We start from the raw sequence: 18,518 nt of genomic DNA, 5'->3' as shown, positions 1-18,518 counted from the left end.
TTACTGGGTAAAGTTCCATCTGGCTCCGGAGGGACTACATGGCATCTCTAGACTCAGCCTCCTTTCTCCCAACATTCAGTTTAGTTTTCCCTGCCTACCTAAGTTCTGCCCTGCTATAGGACCCAAGCAGGGTCTTTATGCATTAATGGTAGTCACAGCATATAGAGGGAAATCCCACATCAGTTAGCTGCAGCTTGGAAATGTATGATGGGTCGTGCATGATACTTGTGTAGTGTGCTCCACGAGAGAAGAATGCTGTGAGAGAGATTTGGAGAAACAGGAAGAAGTACCTGATTTGGAATCTTTAAATACAGATACAACATGGCGTAGGAAATTAGAAAGCTGCTCGGCGCTCTTTGAGTTCTGATTTTTGGGTGTGATGTCTTCGTGGCACCAAAGTGGACCAAATGCCCTAAAACAGAACATATCAATGTTAAACACATGGCTGTCATTTTGTGTTAAGAGACACACTAGAAGGTTCTAACTCCAAAGATAAAATGTAATTCTAAAAAAGATTTTATTATTTTTAATTATGGTTATGTGCCATAACTGCAGTACTCACAGAAGCCAGAAGAGGGTGTTAGATCCTCCGGAGATGGAGTTACAGACCTGATGTTGGTGATGGGATCTAAACCTATATCCTCTGGAAAAGCAGTGAGTGTTTTTAACTGCTGAGCCATCTCTCCAGCCATATATATATTTTAAACTTTAGTAAATTAACTAGAGGAAGCATATCAAAACTTCTGCACACACTCAAAAATAACTTTGTGGGGATTTGCTTTTGATGTTTTTTAAAAGACTAATTATTGCGCTCTAGTATGATATGAGCATGTGGGTATACATGCCACGGTGCAAATGGGGAGGTCAGAACACAGTTCTGTGGAGTCTCTTCTTTCTTTTGCCTTCACAAGGGGTCCCAGGATTGAACTTGTATTGCCAGCCTTTCTGGAAAAGTGCTTTTCCTACTGAGGCATCTTACCAGCATTATTTTAAACTCACTTACAACAGTTAAAATCTCCCATTTCAGGCCAGCAAGATGCTCAGCAGGTAAGGCATGGGCCGCCAGGCCAGAGGATCTGCGTTTGATCCCTGGGACCCACACAGTGGGAGGAAAGAACTGATTCTGACTAATGTCCTCGGACATCATGGCAGGCACCCTCCTGCACCAAGAAAAATAAGTGTAAAATGTTCGATTTCAAAAGGCCAGTGCTTGGCATACTGTAGGCGTTATATTTTGTTTGAGGAGTGATGTAAAATATTAGGAGTTCGCCCAGATGAACGTTTGCTGCCGCTCAGAATCACATCATCAAGGTGTGGGACACCGTGGAGCCAACAGAAAATGGCTTCTATTACCTAAACTTGTGTTTGAACGGTAAGGATGGGATGGGGGAGCTGGAGAGATGGCGCAGTGGTTAGAGCACTCGCTGGCTGCTCTTCCAGAGGACCTGGATTCAATTCCCAGCCCCCACAAGGTGGCTCACAACCATCTGTAACTCCAGTTCCGGGGCCTCCAAAGCTCTCCTGTCTCCACAGGCACTGTACATACATTGCGCACATATGTACATATGTAAGTAACACACACAAACATATGAAGCTACACAGTTGTCTTTTTAAAGAATGGGGAGGAGTAGATGAGGTGACTGCTAGCGGACTCTAAGTGGCAGCAGTCACTGTTGACAGCTGTGGGCTGAGCGTGCACGACTTAAGCCCCTAGGGAGGACAGCAGACTCCAGATCACCTGTACGCAGGCTTTCACACACCACTGGCCCTCAGGGCACCTGCAATTCTGAAGCCTTACTGACTAACATGGAGAATCGGAAGACCTGAGAAAACAGGACCATTTCCACTTTCCCTTGATTCTGACGCCTGACTAAGTGGATTCTTCCCCTCTGTGTTTCACGTCCCTTTTGGCTTCCGACTCCGGAGCGGATGAGCAAATGGTCTCTGAGCGCGTGCCCCGGGGTGGACTGTGGTGAACATCCTCGGGCCTGACTGCCGCCCCCCTTACCTGGTTGTCAGAAACTCAATGAGCTTGTTGGCTTTCTCGTCTGTTTCAGCGGCTGTGTCCACGTCTTCCACCTCCTGGGTCATCTGTGGGAGGTTCCCGCTGCTGCCACCAAGACTGATGCTGGAGGACGTGGAGCTGGAGCTCAGGCCGGAGTCTGGAACTGGGGACGACTGGTCCTCCCTCAGGAAGTCAAAGCCGCCTGGTGGGAAGAGGAGACAGCAGGAGGGTGGGCTAGGGGGCCAGCAAGTCTGAAGCGCGACATTGAAGGGCCTTTGATTTGGGCTGCGGTATGAGTCCCCAACACCAGTCGAGATGCATGGCTGTGCCTGCCAGTGTGTAGCGGGGATCGGGGGGAGACATGCTGGCTTCCACACGGGGGTTTGGCTAGATGCTGTGGTAGAGGGGAGGTGCATGTGTGTTGGCATATACTAGCTAGATCAGCTAACTCCAAAAGGCCAAGTAATGGACAATTTAAACATTTAAAATGATTCCTTTGAAAAACACGAGTTACTTAATGGCTGATGGGTAAGTTAGATTTAATGTTTTTGAGTAAATGTGACTATGAGCTTGACTAAGTTAAATGTGTATTTAATATGTGTGTGGGACATATGTTCATATGAACATATAATATGCACACACATATGCATTTGGTGTTTGGGATTAGAGCAAGGGCCTCATGCATGCTAAGGATATATTTTATCACTGATCTGTACTCTAACCATGTATCAGAATATTTTAATGAGCTATATAGCATGATATCCAAAGATCTATAGCATAAGAAAATACTTTTTTTTTTTTTTTAAGCTGGGCAGTGGTGTTGCATGCCTTTAATTCCAGCACTCAGGAGGCAGAGGCAGGTGGATCTCTGTGAGTTTGAGGCCAGCCTGCTTTACAGGAGCTAGTTCCAAGACAGAGTTCAAAGCTACAGAGAAACCCTGTCTCGAACTGCCCCCCCCCCAAAAAAAAACCAAAGAAAAATAAAATACTGGTTTTTTGAAAATAATGTTACTTTTCACTTCATATTTGTTTAACAAAATAAATCTCTAGTTATACTGTAATTTGGAAATGTATATATGCAATATCTTCCTTTTCTCTAGTTTTGAATTTTTGTGTTCCCCTAGATTCCAACAAAGCATAGACAGTCACTCAGTAAAGAGCAACCCCCTTCAGGGGACAAGGAGGGACACCTGGCACACTCGCCATGTCCTGCTCAGGCAGGGGGCAGAGTCACCCTGTGGTCCCACATTCTCATCTTTCCGTGTTCCAGGACAGTGCTCTTGAGCGCTGAGCACTGTAAGGTCAGCATATCAAGAGGGACATACTCTCTGGGGGCAGCAGTCAAAGAATTATGAAAAATGCACTTTAAAACGCTCAACCATAAAAAGGCTTCTCAGAGCCGTGTTCACACGAAAAGCCGGAGGCCAGCACAAGGGAAGTGAGCATGGGCTCCCTGGCCTCCCCCATCCACCTCCCCATTGGTGCTGCGGAAGCTAGCACCATCTCCCTCCCCACGGGTGCCGTGCTCACACCTACCCCTTCTCACCTGTATAGAGATATTCTGGCTGGTAGGCTGGCTGCATGGTTAGCGTCTTGGCTTCCCCCAGCTCTCGGGTCTGCAGGAGGACTGAGGCAATGGTGTGAAAGTTGCTGTTGCAGGAAAGGGCGATGAGGAGGTGAAGGAGCAGCTTTTTGCTGTGCTCAAAGACTTCAGGCCGATAATGGTCCAAACCTGGAACCGAGGGCACAATCTCTTAATGTCAACCAATGCTAACCGCTAAACCCCATGAGATTCAGGGATAGCAAGGACTCTAGGATGCCTGCAGGAATGCGTGTTGGGAGGGAGAACCACCATTAGCGGTCTTTGTTAGTCTTTGGGTTACCAACGTAATAAAGTTGGGCTTAGGGAAAATAAGATGCTTTGTGACTTAAATGAAGTGTTTGCTGGAGTAGGAGGGCCTTCTGTGTTACTTTCATTGGTCAAACAAAGAAACTGCCTTGGCCTTTTGATAGGACAGCAGCTTAGATAGGTGGAGTAGACCGAACAAAATTCTGGGAGAAAGAAAACAGAGTCAGGCAGACACCATGAAGCTCTGGCCTGAGATGGACGTAGGTTAGAATCTTCCTGGTAAGCCACCACTTCGTGGTGCTACACAGATTATTAGAAATGGGTTAATCAAGATGTGAGAATTAGCCAATAAGAGGCTGGAACTAACAAGACAGGCAGTGTTTAAATGAATACAGTTTCCGTGTAATTATTTTGGGTGTAAAGCTAGCCGGGATGAAAAGCAGCCAATGCTCCCCAATTACAACAGTTTTCATAAAATGTTGACAGCATGCCTTTTCTGACCTCTCCATAGCATTTAATGTGGTTCATATTCCTTTTGCTTGATGTATTCTCTTTCCTGGATCTGCTATTAAAGTGTCTTTTTTTTTTAAAAAAAAATAAAAACATGTATTTGTTAGCTATATCTTATTTGGAAGTACATGCTGGCTTTGAGCTTGAGATCTTCCATTAGTCACAGTGCTGGGATCATAGGTATGTGCCACCACACCAGGCTTAAAGGATCTACATTCTATTTCTCTCTTTCCAACACTTGGACACCTAAAGCTAGGTACTTAGCCTGCTACATTCCCTCTAAAATTTTTCTTTCTCTCTGATTTTTTCGAGACAGGGTTTCTCTGTAGCTTTGGAGCCTGTCCTGGAACTAGCTCTTGTAGACCAGACTGGCCTCGAACTCACAGAGATCCACCTGCCTCTGCCTCCCAAGTGTTGGGATTAAAGGCGTGCGCCACCACCATCTGGTTCTCTCTTTGTTTTGATCAGATTTCACGACTTTCTGTTTGTTTCCTCAGCTGAGGATTCCCCAAATAAGCCCATACTATGCTGGGTGTCTTTATTTATGTAATGCATTTTTAAGGTGTGAACCACCAGGTGGGTGCTGGGAACTGAACTCAGAAACTTTGGAAGAACAGCCAGTGCTCTTAACCGCTGAGCCATCTCTTCAGCCCTATTTTGGGTATCTTGAAAGATGCATCTTTAACAACACATTTAGACTACAGAAATGTCAGTGTTAAGCTATGACTGATCACCAGGAACAAGACATATTACAGAGCATAAAGGTACAATGAGAAAGGAGAGGATTGATTTTATAACTGAAGCTAACCTATGTGCCATGAAGAACAGGTCTATGCAAGCCCTCTACGTGTTTATCATCCTGTTGGTGAGAATTCCCTTTAGATCCAGTCTTACCTAAGAAGACAGCGTGAAGTAGCAATGGAAGGTGAAGAGCCCAGTCTTCTCTCACACTGTGATCCACCACCATCTCGGTCATAAAAATCACAGCGATATTGCACCTGACCAACAACATGGAGAAACCAACGCCACTTGGTTGTAAGGACTTCAGCAGGCCAAGTCACAGCTAAATGCAACTAAGATCCACTGAAAAGCTACGTAAAGGTACTTATTCAAGAGAGACAGAATTTTAAAAGTTTGTTTATTTTTACTGGATGTTTATAAGTGCCTCATTGTGTGCCATCTGCATGCAGTACCCACGGAGGCCAGAAGAGGGCACTAGGTCCCCCTGAAACCCATGTGGTGCTGGGAATGAAACCCAGGTCATCTGCAAGAGCAGCCAGTGCTGTTATCTCCTGAGCCATTTCTCGGGCTCCCCAGGAACAGCACAGAGCCCACTACAAGAAAAACCAGTTAGGCTTATCACAGAATGAATGGTGAGTCTTCTAGCAACCAGAGCTGAAGAAAAAGGGAGAGATCGAAGAGGATTCCATCCCTTGAAGTGGTGTGCAATCTAACAGGCATCACCGAATTAGTTTCAAGATTACATCAAGGAGAGCTTCAAAGGGTCACAGGCTGATAGTTAACTAAGCTCTGCTAATATTCTAGGATCTGGGGATAAAGTCAGTAAAATCCCCCCAATTTAAAAAAGGGCCCTCTGTAGTGAGGCCAGGCCAAAGTCCCTCATCTCACGGGTAGAGAAATCTTTCCAAAGCCAAGTGCTCATTTCCCTCCATCCCTGCATGCACTCACCTGTGCAGCGGCCCCCGCGGAGTGATGGTCTCTGGGAGGTAGTCGACTAAGGGGGCCCAGCATCCTCCAGTACACGGCATGGGTAAAGGCTGTGGCTGCTTGGCCTCAGTGATCGTTAGCAACCAGCTCGTGTAGGGAGAGATCGGATCATCTGGAGGACGAGAAAGACACGGTGGCTTTATTTGCAGGGGAAAAAGACTTGTGCTGACCACAGTTGGTGTTTTCAGAAAGCATCTTATACATGTATGCTTGCTGGGACAGCAACTCACTAAGCGTGCTGTTACATGAGTTAAACCAGTTGATTCTGTAATTATTGGATTAACCATTGCATGATGATTTATAGTTATTCATAAAAGAACAAATAAAAATACAGATTAAAAAATGTTCAATCATAATTCCCACGATAGGGAAATGTTTCCAGCCTTCCCCATTACAGAGAAATGCAGTTCTTTAAAAAAAAATAATCTAGCTATCTATAATTTTTCTTATTTTGTGTGTATTGGTGTTTCATCTGCATCTATGGCTGTGTGAGGTGTCAGATTTTGGAGTTATAGACAGTTGTGAGCTGCCATGTGGGTCTTGGGATTGAACCCAGGTCCTCTGGAAGAGTAGTCAGTGCTCTTGACCACTGAGCCATCTCTCCAGTCCCTGAAATGCAGTTCTTATTTCTACTTAGCTCAGAGCAAGTGCCTGTCCTCTCATCCCACATCCAACTGCCGGTCCCGATGGCAACAGTGATGACATCGCAGGGGACCGACACGGGCAGGTGCATGTCAGGCCCTGTCCTATGTACTTCCATCTTAAGAGTCTAATGGCGGGTATTCTCACACGAGAATATTGACATCTCAACACAGTCAGAGAGATTTGCCTTCCGACCCTTGTGTCTAGCTCTGTCTCTGTGCCTAACCCACCCTCCTCTGTCACCATGGCTCCTTACTGTCATCTCACCTCTGTTCTCACTCTGCGCACACCCCGTGTTCCACAGAGAAGCCAGAGCCATCCCCTGGAAACTTTGCCCATGTGTCTTTCCTTGTTCAACGCTCTCCAGAGGTCCCCATTACACCCAGAAGGAAGCCCACAACCCACACAGTGACCTTAGAAGTCTTTACAAGGCTACCACGTTCCTCTTCCGGCTAACAGCCTCCTATTTCCTCACTGTTTCCTCTGCCTCAGTCATGATGACTTCCTTGCTGCACTGCCCATCATTAGACAAGACTTGGTCCAGACTCAAGAACTTCAACTCTACTGTCTCCCCTGATCGGAATGTTCCTCTAGGCTCTCTTCTCAGTGAGGACTCAGTGCTCTGTCACACAGGAGCACAGTAGAAAGTCCCACGTGCTTTTTTTTTTTTTTTTTTTTGGTTGTTCTGAGAAATCAGAAGAAATGACGTGAGGGTGTTTTTCGGAAACCCACCTGACTTTGTTTGACAGGGGTCACTAGGATGCCTTGAAGGTGACAGCCATCAAGTCAGTACCACGCTCACTCTGCCAATCCCTGCAAGGCAGGGCAATGCTCTGTCCAAGGCTACAGTCTGCACCGTGAAGGCGGGCGGGGCAGCCGTCTGAGGAATAGCCTGGCTGAGGTACAGGAGACAGGTCTCACAAGGAGACCGGTGCTGTCGCCTCACGTCTGTCACACTCCGGGCAGGTGTCAGCATACTGCTTAACTTCTGGACCCGAATTTTATTTATTTAAGTTTTTTGCATTTATTTTTATTTCATTTGATGTATATTGATGTTTTGCCTGTATATATATCTGTGGAAGGGTGTCAGATTGCTTGGAACCAGAGTTACAGAGAGTGTGGGCTGTCATGTGGGTGCTGGGAATTGAACCTGGGTCCTTTGTAAAAAGCAGCCAGTGCTCTTAACCACCGAGCCACCTATCCAGCCCCTATGTATTTTGATTTATATGTGTGTGCGTGCCTTCCTGAACATATGTCTTGGCACCACGTGTGTGCAGTTGCCCACAGAGGCCAGAAGAAGACATCAGATCCCCTGGAAGCAGAGTTACAGAGGATTATGAGCTGCTAACACGATGCTGGGGATTGAACCCACTGCTACTTCTCCAGAAGACCCAGGTTCAGTTCCCAGCACCCACATGGCAGCTCACAACGATCTGCAACTCCAGTTCCGGGGAACTGATGCCCTCTTCTGCTGGCAATGCCCATAATGTAAACAATTAGAAAAGTTCTTTAAGAAAGTTCCACAACACAGACTCATTTCCCTGGAGTGTCCTTTGTTTCTAGAATTTCTTTGATTTTTAGACAATTTATATTTATATTGACTGTATCTACAGAAGCTGCTGAGGCCTCAAACAGAAACTACGAGCGCATTAACCTTTCTGGTTTATCCAGCTGCCCACGGCTTTAAGAAATTCCTACACAAAACCACCCCTCAGCTTAACAAGGGTTTCTGAGACTATGCCATGGGGAGCTTCAGTTGGTGATCATATCCTAGCCTGGGATTGTAGATGCACAAGACTGTAAATTCACTTCCAACACATTTCCAAAATTCAATGATTCTTTTCTTTAAAAAAGTATTTATTTATTTTTATTAAGTTTGTGTGTGCCCAAGGTGGCCAGAGGAGGGGTTGGGTCCCCTGGAACTGGAGTTACAGGCAGTTGTGAGTCACCACATGGTGCTGGGAACGGAACACAGGTGCTCTGTGAGAGCAACCCGCGCTCACTGCTGAGCTACCTCTCCAGCCCCAGCAATATTTTCAGAGCGAATTTCTTACTAGGCTTTCTCCAACTTGGCGTCACCACGGGAAGCGCACGGGACTGGGTAAAGACCTTTCCAGACCTAACCACGAGGCCCCGGGTACTCACTTTTATCTTCATCGTAGGACCCTCCAGAGCTGTTGCTGTATCTTGACTCCAGGCGAGTGTGGGCTCGGATCACATTGCTAAACCTTCAAAAACAAAACACAGCTGTGATATGGCGACATGTCGGAATGTGCTGTTGCCCAAAAGCAGATTCTACAATTTAGTGGCTGGCTTTTTCCGTGTGTGTGTGTGTGTGTGTGTGTGTGTGTGTGTGTATTTGTGTGTGTGTGTGTGTGTATGTGGCAGGTAGTGGGAGGGAGGGCTTAGTTATAATGTTGCTGCTTTTCTTTTGTCTTCCTTCTTCCTCTTCCTCTTTCTTTAGATGGGGTCTCACTGGCCTGGCCTGGAACTCCCCATGTAGACCAGGTTGGCTTTGAACTCACAGGGATCCACCTGCTTCTGCCTTCTGAGTGCTAGGATTGTAGGCCAATGCCACCTGAGTTGGTACATGTTTCTTACAGGACTATTACAGCCTTTATACCTGAAACATTTTCTTTTTCAGTTGGGAGGGCCAGAGGTCCCCTTCTGCATATCAGCAAAAGCCCAAACCTTGGGAGAATAAGGATACTTTAGGATAACGTTGTAGTCTAGCTGCAAAAGCTAACATCTGTTTTGGAATGAAGATGAACATGTGGTTAAATGTCCCTGACAGGAGAAGCTCATCAGTCCGCCAAACCTGCTGAACGGCTGAGCAAGTAAAGACGTGAAGAAGCAGAAACGCACATAGCAGCTACATGAGCAATCTGGGCCTGGGAACCAATTAAAGCTTCCTGCAAAATATTCAGAGAATTTTCAGGAAAGTGATAGTTTGGAGAAAATGTAATCCTATGATTGGAAGGACTTCTCCATCTGTCCCTCTCGCAGATTGTTCAGCTAAGGGAAAAGAGATGGGCTACACTAACGTCCCATGCACTAACGTCACATACACTAATGTCACATACACTAACGTCACACACACTAACGTCACATACACTAATGTCCCATACACTAACGTCCCACACACTAACGTCCCATGCACTAACATCACATACACTAACGTCCCATACACTAACGTCCCATGCACTAACATCACATACACTAACGTCCCATACACTAACGTCACACACACTGACGTCACACACACTAACGTCCCATGCACTAATGTCCCATACACTGACTCCACATACACTGACGTCACACACACTAATGTCCCATGCACTAATGTCCCACACACTAACGTCCCATGCACTAACATCACATACACTGACGTTACATACACTAACGTCACACACACTGACGTCACACACACTAATGTCCCATGGACTAATGTCACATACACTGACGTCACATACACTAACGTCCCATGCACTGACGTCACACACACTAATGTCCCATGGACTAATGTCACATACACTGACGTCACATACACTAACGTCACACACACTGACGTCACACACACTAATGTCCCATGGACTAATGTCACATACACTGACGTCACATACACTAACGTCCCATGCACTGACGTCACACACACTAATGTCCCATGGACTAATGTCACATACACTGACGTCACATACACTAACGTCACACACACTGACGTCACACACACTAATGTCCCATGGACTAATGTCACATACACTGACGTCACATACACTAACGTCCCACACACTAACGTCCCATGCACTAACATCACATATGCTGACGTCACATACACTGACGTCACACACACTGACGTCACACACACTAATGTCCCATGCACTAAAGTCACACACAATAATGTCACATGTACTGAGTCACATACACTAGCGTCCCATGTACTGAGTCACATACACTAATGTCACATACACTAATGTCACATACACTAACGTCACATACACTAGCGTCACATACACTGACTCCACATACACTGACGTCACATGCACTGACGTCACATGCACTGACTCCATGTACACTGATGTCACATACACCGAGGTCACATACACTAACGCCACATACACTGACATCACATACACTGACGTCACACACACTGACATCACATACACCGAGGTCACATACACTGACGTCACATACACTGATGTCACCTACACTGACGTCACATACACTGATGTCACCTACACTGACGCCACACGCACTGATGTCACATACACTGACGTCACATACACCGACGTCACACGCACTGACATCACATACACTGACGTCACACGCACTGAGGTCACATACACTGACGTCACATACACCGTCTCATTTAATTTGCCTCTCATTTTTGACAGAAGTGCTACTCACTTTACAAATGGGGAAACTGAGGCTTAGTGAGATTAAACTACTTGTCTGGTGTCAACCTTAGGGAGGTGACAGTGCAGGGACACTGTCCATGCCATGATACTTCTGAGTGGGCACCATTTAAGACTGAGTGGGTGTCTGAGGTGACAAACACCCCAAGGGCTCTGACCTGACTGACTATCAGGATATTGCAATGTGCTATTCTCTCTACTCCGAGAAAGCTAGCCTGTAAACATAGTTATGTGTATGAAAAGAAGTGAGGACTTGAGGACAATAACTCGATTATGTAAGGTAATTAGGATGGAGCCTCTGTAATTCTGGTGATTTTATCTGAGGAGAGAGAAGGAGGGAAAGAGTACATAAATGTTCACACATGTTCCTGTTATGATACGATGTAGCCAGTTGGCGCCTATGCCAAAGCCCACACTGTGCTGTTCAGAACACCAGCCCCTACAACAACTAGCCAAACTTCTTTCCTTAGGAGTCAGCCTGCCTCAGGCATTTGCTACAGTAACAAAAGCCCATTAATGCAATGTTGTTGCAGAGAACTTACCTCAAGGCATTTAAGAAACCACACAGTAATTAGGTTTGAAAGCTCCTCATGCCAAATCTCCCCTAATTCCAAATGGTTTGTGCCCACTAGCAGAACAATGCTTTCTAAAAAAAAATTCCACAAGGATTTGTTTTTTTTTATGCAGATAAGTGTTTGTATGTATGCATGTGCATGCAGTACCCGTGGAGGCCAGAAGAGGGGGATGTATTCCCCCAGAACTGGAGTTACAGATGGTTGTGCACTATGATGTGTGTGCTGATGACAGAATCTGGATTCTTGAAGAGAAGCTAGTGATTTTAACCACTGAGCCATCTCTCCCGCCTCCAACCAGGGGTTTTTACGATGCCCAAGTGTAAGTGGGACTCAGCCACCAGAACAGTGTCCTCGCTGACTTTGTGAAGGATGTATCTTTAGGGATACATCAGACAGGGCTGGAAAGTCAGTCTGTGTTCCTGAGTGTAAAGATGGATTTCAGTTCGTATGCACTTAGGAAACTCCACTAACGTGTGGCGCCTTTGCACAGACTCCTGCTGAACATTAGAACAGACAGTAAGCCAAATACTGCACCGACCTGTCATCAGACTCTTTGAGAATCTTGCTCTCCTCGGGGTCGGGGAAGCTGTCCTGGCCCGCGACTACAGTGTTACTGCTTGAGGTGGTTCCTGAAGAAGGAAAGGAGGCATCAGAGATGGAGCATTCAGAGGGGCAGGCAGTTCAGGAAAGGATTCCCTGCACAACCCCATTCCTGACCGTCTTTTTGTCTTCCGTAATCTCAGACATTCTTAGAGACATAAACAACTGTCTCTACATCCACAGCACTGAGTTCCAGACATCTGGTTTTCAAACCCAATTCCTTCTTCCTCATAAAATGAGGCTATAACATTCTTAGCAGTCTCTAGCCTCAGGTCATGACCTGAGATAGAGGTGGGTCTGCTGCAGCCACACCAGAATTTCTTCTATCCCTGCTGCTTTAGACAGGGTCTTGCTACACAGCCGAGGCCAACTGTCAATTTATGGCCCACCTTCTTCTGCTTCCCCAACACTGGGGTTACAAGCAGGCGCCTCCCTAGCTTGCTCTTTTAGTGTTGCTGGGTCCAGGAATTATTCAGCTAATGGTATGAAAGGAAAACTAAGTAGGATTCTGATTCCTAGGCTAGTGTCTTTCTGAAAAAAAAAAAAAAAAAAAAAACCCAAAACCAAAACACTTCCCTAAGAAGTAGGAGAAAGAAAGCACGAGAGAGTAGGAGCTGACGGGGCTGATGACAGGTTCAGGGTGAAGTAAAGGAAAGGGAAGCTTCAGGACAGTGAAGGAAGAAGTATTTGTTTCATGAAACGAACAGATACTAACTGACTGAAGGCTATAAAGCACTGTGAGAATCTGTTATTCAGAATTCACAGGATCAGAGACGTTTCTGATTTCAGATATCTTGGATTGTGGGATTTTTGTGTATGTATGATAAAACTGACTTAGGGCCCAGATGCAAATCTAAGCATGAAATTCAATTTTGTTTTATGTGTCCTTCGTTACACAGTGGCTAAAGGTAATTTCATATAATGTTTTTAACAATGAGAAAGTTGGGGCAGGAGAAATGACTCAGTAGTTAAGAGCACCTTTTGCTTTTGCAGAGGACCTGGGTTTGGCTCCCTGCACCCACATGGCAGCTCACAACCATCTGCAATTTCAGTCCAGGATCTGATGCCCTCTTCTGGCCTCCAAGGGCACTGCATGCACATGGTGCACATACACATATGCAGACAATATGAGCAAAATAAAAATAAATAAATCTTTAAAAACGAGTGAAGTTTGTACACATTGAGCTTTTATATTGGGTTGCTAGCACTCAAAAAGTTTCAGAGTTTTGAGCACTTTGGGTTTCATGGACTATTCTAGGCAACTCTGGGAGGAGCCTAGCAAAGGGAATCTATTAAGGATATGCAGAAACTTCAGACCCGAGATTCCGCAGTGATTGCAGCGTCCTGGTTGGGCTCTATCTAAAATGAAATAAGTTCTGTGGTAGGAAGGCCACTGGGCCACTGGTTCATGATTATCCTTACCCAGTTAATTGTTAATCCAATTACAATGTGCTTGAGGGTCCACCTCTTAAAGGAATACATTCTCAGGAAAAAGGACAGTGAGACCCGCTCAAACCTGTTGAGTGCACTGTGCGACCAGGTGCGTGCCCAGGTGGCCTGCCCTTACCTGAAGCAGCTGCCGAGGCTTTGCTGCTGGCCGTGAAGCGATAGAAAGGGGGATTGTCACAGTGCTGGACGATGGGGTTCACTGGCTCTGTCTGCTGCAGCTCAAAGAGCAGCTCTTCCATAGTCTGGATGGTGTTGTTCCGGCACAGGTAGATTGCCACCTTCTTAATCTTGGAAGAAGAAGATAAAAGGAGGATGTATTTCCTGTCAGAGCTTTGGGCTGGAAACTCACTCACCTTGGAACACACTGTCATAGGGCACTGTCAGTCAGACAGCGAACCTTTGCCGTCTTTGGATGATCTCAGTGCTGGGTACAAAACCGCACCACACAGGTGTAGTGGCATTTTAAATTTATTTTAATAAATAAAGACTGCCTGAAGATCGGAGAGTAAAGTAGTCCCACTGGTCAGCCTTACAGACCAGATCACTGTAACACATACCTTTAATTCCAATAGCTACAATGACATACACCTTTAATCCTAGTAGCCACCCTCGTGACCATAAAAATTGGGTGGTGCATGCCTTTGATCCCAGCCCTAGAGAGGAATATAAAATGGGGTGAGAGCTCTCAGATGCAGTCTCCTTCTGAGATTCCAGGAGGCAGGATGACCATTTTCAGACTGAGGTTGAGGGAAGAGCCAGTGGCTGGCTGTTTTGCTTTTTGGATCTTCAGGTTGAACCCCAATTTTTGACCCTGAGTTTTTATTAATCATGCTTTACACAGATACCTTCTTCAGTGGCTCAATTAAAAAAAAAACTACTCTTAGGGTAAATTGAGTCAATTTAATCTAAAAACATTGCAAGATTTTTTTACTGACAGCTACTGTATAAGGTACTTTTATGTCAAAAATGATTTTCTTGTATCCACTCTGGAAAAATGACAGCTATTTTTTTAAACTGAAAATGAAATACAGTCTCCTTCTATGGTGGTTTGGATGAGAACCATAGTCTCATATGTTTGAATATTTGATCCCTGGTTGGCAGAACTGTTTGAGAAGGATTAGGAGGTGTGGTCTTGTTGGAGAAGGTGTGTCACAACGAGTGACCTCAAACTCACAGAGATCCACCTGCCTCTGCCTCCTGAGTGCTGGGATTAAAGGTGTGCGCCACCACCACCCAGTGAAGTCTTAGGTTTTATTTTATTTTTTAAGTCTTAGGTTTTAAAAACAACATATTAATGTGTCATATAAGTGCAAGTCCCCATGTCTAACCCTGCAATCATATACTGCTGCATGGCTAAAGCAGCTCAGGGATACAGTACATATAGAGTACATATAGAGAAGCCAAGTGAGTCTGTGTTAAAAACTGCTGCCATCCTCAAGTAAAAACAGAATATGCCATAAAGATAGCTCTGCTTTGTTTTCTCTCCTATCACCTACTTTTGGAAAGAAAAAATCTAGTTGGGGCTGGAGAGATGGCTCATTGTTTAGGAGCACTGGCTGTTCCTGCGAAAGATCAGAGTTCAATTCCCAGCACCAACCTAGTGGTGCTCAACCATCTGTGACTTCAATTCTAGGGGACTCAGTGCCCTCTTCTGGCCTCCATGGGTACTGCATGCATATTGTGTGTGTACACACATGTAGGTAAACTCTCATCCATGTAAAATAAAAATAAATAAAACATAAAAAGAAAAAAAGAAACCTCCAGGTCTTTTGTCTTTTTATTTCATTTCAATAATGTCAAGATGCAAACCAGAAGCATTTTTTTTTGTGTTAGTAATGATGTGATCTTTTGCATTCTGCCTCATTCATATTGGTGTTGTTTGTAGAGGAAGCTTTGGTAACTTTCAGAAAAATAATCCTCAATTCACCGGGTGAGTGTCCTGTAATGTGATCCAAGGGGTGACAGGAGCCCCTGACAGTAGCACGTGAAGCCCGTGCTATGGAAAGGTAGCAATGCTCTTGTTCATCACCTGGATGAGATCTCAGGGAATGTGCAGGATTTGAAAACCAGACCTCTGTTGTAGTGGGAGCCAAGAGTCTGGGCTACAAATGGCAGGGGGACTCCAGCAGGAAATAGCACTCCTGGATGCCTGGATGTCACTTACATAGGGCAGGAGGACGGTGTCGCTGCTGACCCCGCACAGACTGATGAGGAACTGCAGTGTGATCCTCAGGTTGTTGCTCCACTTCTCGTTGTTGGCCAGCGCATTCCAAGCGTTTTCCATTTCTGGTCCTGGGACCTCATCGCCGTACTAACACAAACAAGAGAAAAGGCAGCCCGCGTGAGCATGTGCAGAACAAAAGTTGGTTTGAAGGTTATGACTGGTTAAAGTCATGAGGAGGGGAAAATGAACATTTAATAGAAAAAATGCCATTTATGAGTGGAGAGCAATTCACAATATAGAGATCAGTTATACGAAGTACCTATAGAAGCACTTTTAAAAAAAATTATAGGCCAACATGTGATCTCTCTTTCTCTCTCTCTCTCTCTTGCCTTATAATCCTCACATTCTTTAGTTACGGTGCTTGGCATCTGATTCCTTGGCTCTTTGCATAAAATACAAGAGGTTTACACCCCTAGTTCTCATCATAACAATTTTTTTAATTAAAAAAATTTTTTGAGACAGCTTTGTGTGTGTGTGTGTGTGTATGTAAAACAGCTCTGGCTGTCCTGTTGACCAGACTGGCCCAGAACCCACAGAGATCTGCCTGCCTCTACCTCCCGTGCTGGGATAAAGAGTGTGCACCACCACCCCCTCCCCTTTGTGCTTTTGTCTTTTGTTTTTCAAGACAGGGTTTCTCTGGGCAGTCTTGGCTATCCTAGAACTTGCTCTGCAGACCAGACTGGCCTTGAACTCCTAGATATTCTCCTACCTCTGCCTCCCTAGTGCTGAGATTAAAGGTTTGTGCCATTGCTTGGCTTCCAAAGCCAGTTTTCAAATGCACCAAACACATTATTTTCATTTTCTTGTTTTTTTAAAGCAAATTATGAAGGCTGGGTTTCCCAGCTCCTCTGAGCCCACACCTACCTATTTACACAAACATTACTAACTCACAAAATTATCAGACCACATACACAACTAGAAAACAGGAAGAGAATCCAGATCTTCTGTGAGAGCAGCTGATCCAGAAACGTGTCACCATGAATACAGTATTACCTTCCTTTATTAAATACTGGGGGGGGGGGGAAGGAAGTTTATTCTGGCAATATCATGAACATCTTTTTCTTTTTTAGAAAGGATCTCAGTAGCCCAGGCTGGCTTCATCTCTCTATGTAGCCAAGGATGGCCTTGACCTCTAGACTCTCCATATCTGGCCCTGTAAATATTTTTAAGTACAGATTTTGGTGGCATTCAGTGCACCAGTGCACACCCATCGCCTCCACTCAGCTCCCCTGTCCCTTTGTCGGGTTTGAGGCAAAGGTTCTGTGAGGCCGGGTCTTTGCTACTGTGGGACCACGCTATTGGCGTTACCTTGGCTGTCATGTACATGAGGTTGTTCAGGACCAGCGAAGTGGCTTCTGGAGAGCCCCAGCCATTCCCTTTCAGTCCGTGGGAGGCTGTCACTTCTCCTTCCCGGTCCTTGACCTCCTCCTCAGGGCTGCTGGGACTTGACCCTGGGAGGAGGAGTCTGCTGTCCACCAGTTCGATGTTGTGTAGCCATGGCAACAGGTAGGTGAGCATGATCTGCCGCCCGTTTGGGTGTGTTGTGGGGAATCTCTGGCTCACCTCTGAAGAGACAGGGCGAAGGAGAGCTACAGGTTAATCTCCAAATCAAGCTCAGCAGAGACACCAATTTATTGATCCAACAGCAGTTTGCATTTACTAAAAGGACCACCATATAGCATAGCTATGCAGGACTGCAAAATCACAAAAGTAAGGATCATGCCTGATGTTCCAATCAGATGGTGTTAAGCTGTTGGGCTTTTATGTAGGTCAATGCAAATTAAGTAAATAGAAGGAATGCAAAATTACTTAATTTTTTAAAAAATAGTGACATTTGATATAGGTATGAATAATTTGCATTGGTATGGATTTTAAGGTCAATTTTGTTATATGTATATGTATTTCTGATCTTAATTAAGGTATTATGATTGTGTAGTTCATTTTTAAAATGTAATGTATAATTAGGAAATATAGGTTTTTGATGGATAATCATAAATAATAGTCAAGTTTGTAGTCATGTTACTTAGATTTTCTAGATATATAGAGATATATTTCAGATAGGCATTCTTCATATCTCTCAAAGGCTGCAGAATATGGCATTTAAAATATTTTAATAACTTAGGACTTTTCATGACAATGAGACATGTCTGCTCCTGGCGGCACCAATCTACTTCGAGAGGAAGATGGGCATCAAAGAGGATCCTTATGGAGTTTGATAGCCATTTGGGCAAGAAACTGCTCTTGCCTGGACTGTTGCATAAAATGGACACAGAGAACCCACAGAGAGAGGACTGCTGAACTTGCCTAAAGGTGAGACGGTCTTTTGGGGTTCATGACTCATGAAAGAGTCTGCGAGACATTCTTCAGGACACAGCAGATAGTGGCTGAACTGTCTGAAATTTCCTGCTTCGTGGAGGTGTCTGCTGGATACTATGGGCCTGTAGGCTGAAGATGGATGCCCCAACGGTACAAAGGAACTTTGGGTGACTGTCTAGGCAGCGAGATGTCTCTGTCATTTCTAGAG

The 18,518-nt window shown here is 45.1% G+C and overlaps 1 protein-coding gene across 4 annotated transcripts in view; it reads right to left on the bottom strand.

The window, feature by feature from the left end:
- The window catches only part of Fry (FRY microtubule binding protein), a 390,417-nt gene that overhangs the window by 75,985 nt on the left and 295,914 nt on the right, over positions 1-18,518 (bottom strand). For all 4 annotated transcript variants that reach the window (XM_050161917.1, XM_050161914.1, XM_050161915.1 and 1 more), the window contains 10 exons: positions 17,303-17,559; positions 15,935-16,081; positions 13,889-14,057; positions 12,260-12,350; positions 8,880-8,962; positions 6,054-6,204; positions 5,259-5,362; positions 3,552-3,737; positions 2,009-2,207; positions 291-412 (listed from right to left, as the gene is read on the bottom strand). In XM_050161917.1, coding sequence (XP_050017874.1) covers positions 291-412; positions 2,009-2,207; positions 3,552-3,737; positions 5,259-5,362; positions 6,054-6,204; positions 8,880-8,962; positions 12,260-12,350; positions 13,889-14,057; positions 15,935-16,081; positions 17,303-17,559 — 1,509 coding nt within the window. The remainder of the gene's footprint in view (positions 1-290; positions 413-2,008; positions 2,208-3,551; positions 3,738-5,258; positions 5,363-6,053; positions 6,205-8,879; positions 8,963-12,259; positions 12,351-13,888; positions 14,058-15,934; positions 16,082-17,302; positions 17,560-18,518) is intronic.

This window comes from Alexandromys fortis, unplaced genomic scaffold, assembly GCF_014885135.2.
Source record: "Alexandromys fortis isolate MF-2015 unplaced genomic scaffold, M_Fortis_MF-2015_v1.1 scaffold_118, whole genome shotgun sequence".
Lineage (NCBI taxonomy): Eukaryota > Metazoa > Chordata > Mammalia > Rodentia > Cricetidae > Alexandromys > Alexandromys fortis.
The sequence above is the reverse complement of the archived record's forward strand: the minus strand, read 5'-3'. Positions and strand labels throughout refer to the sequence as shown.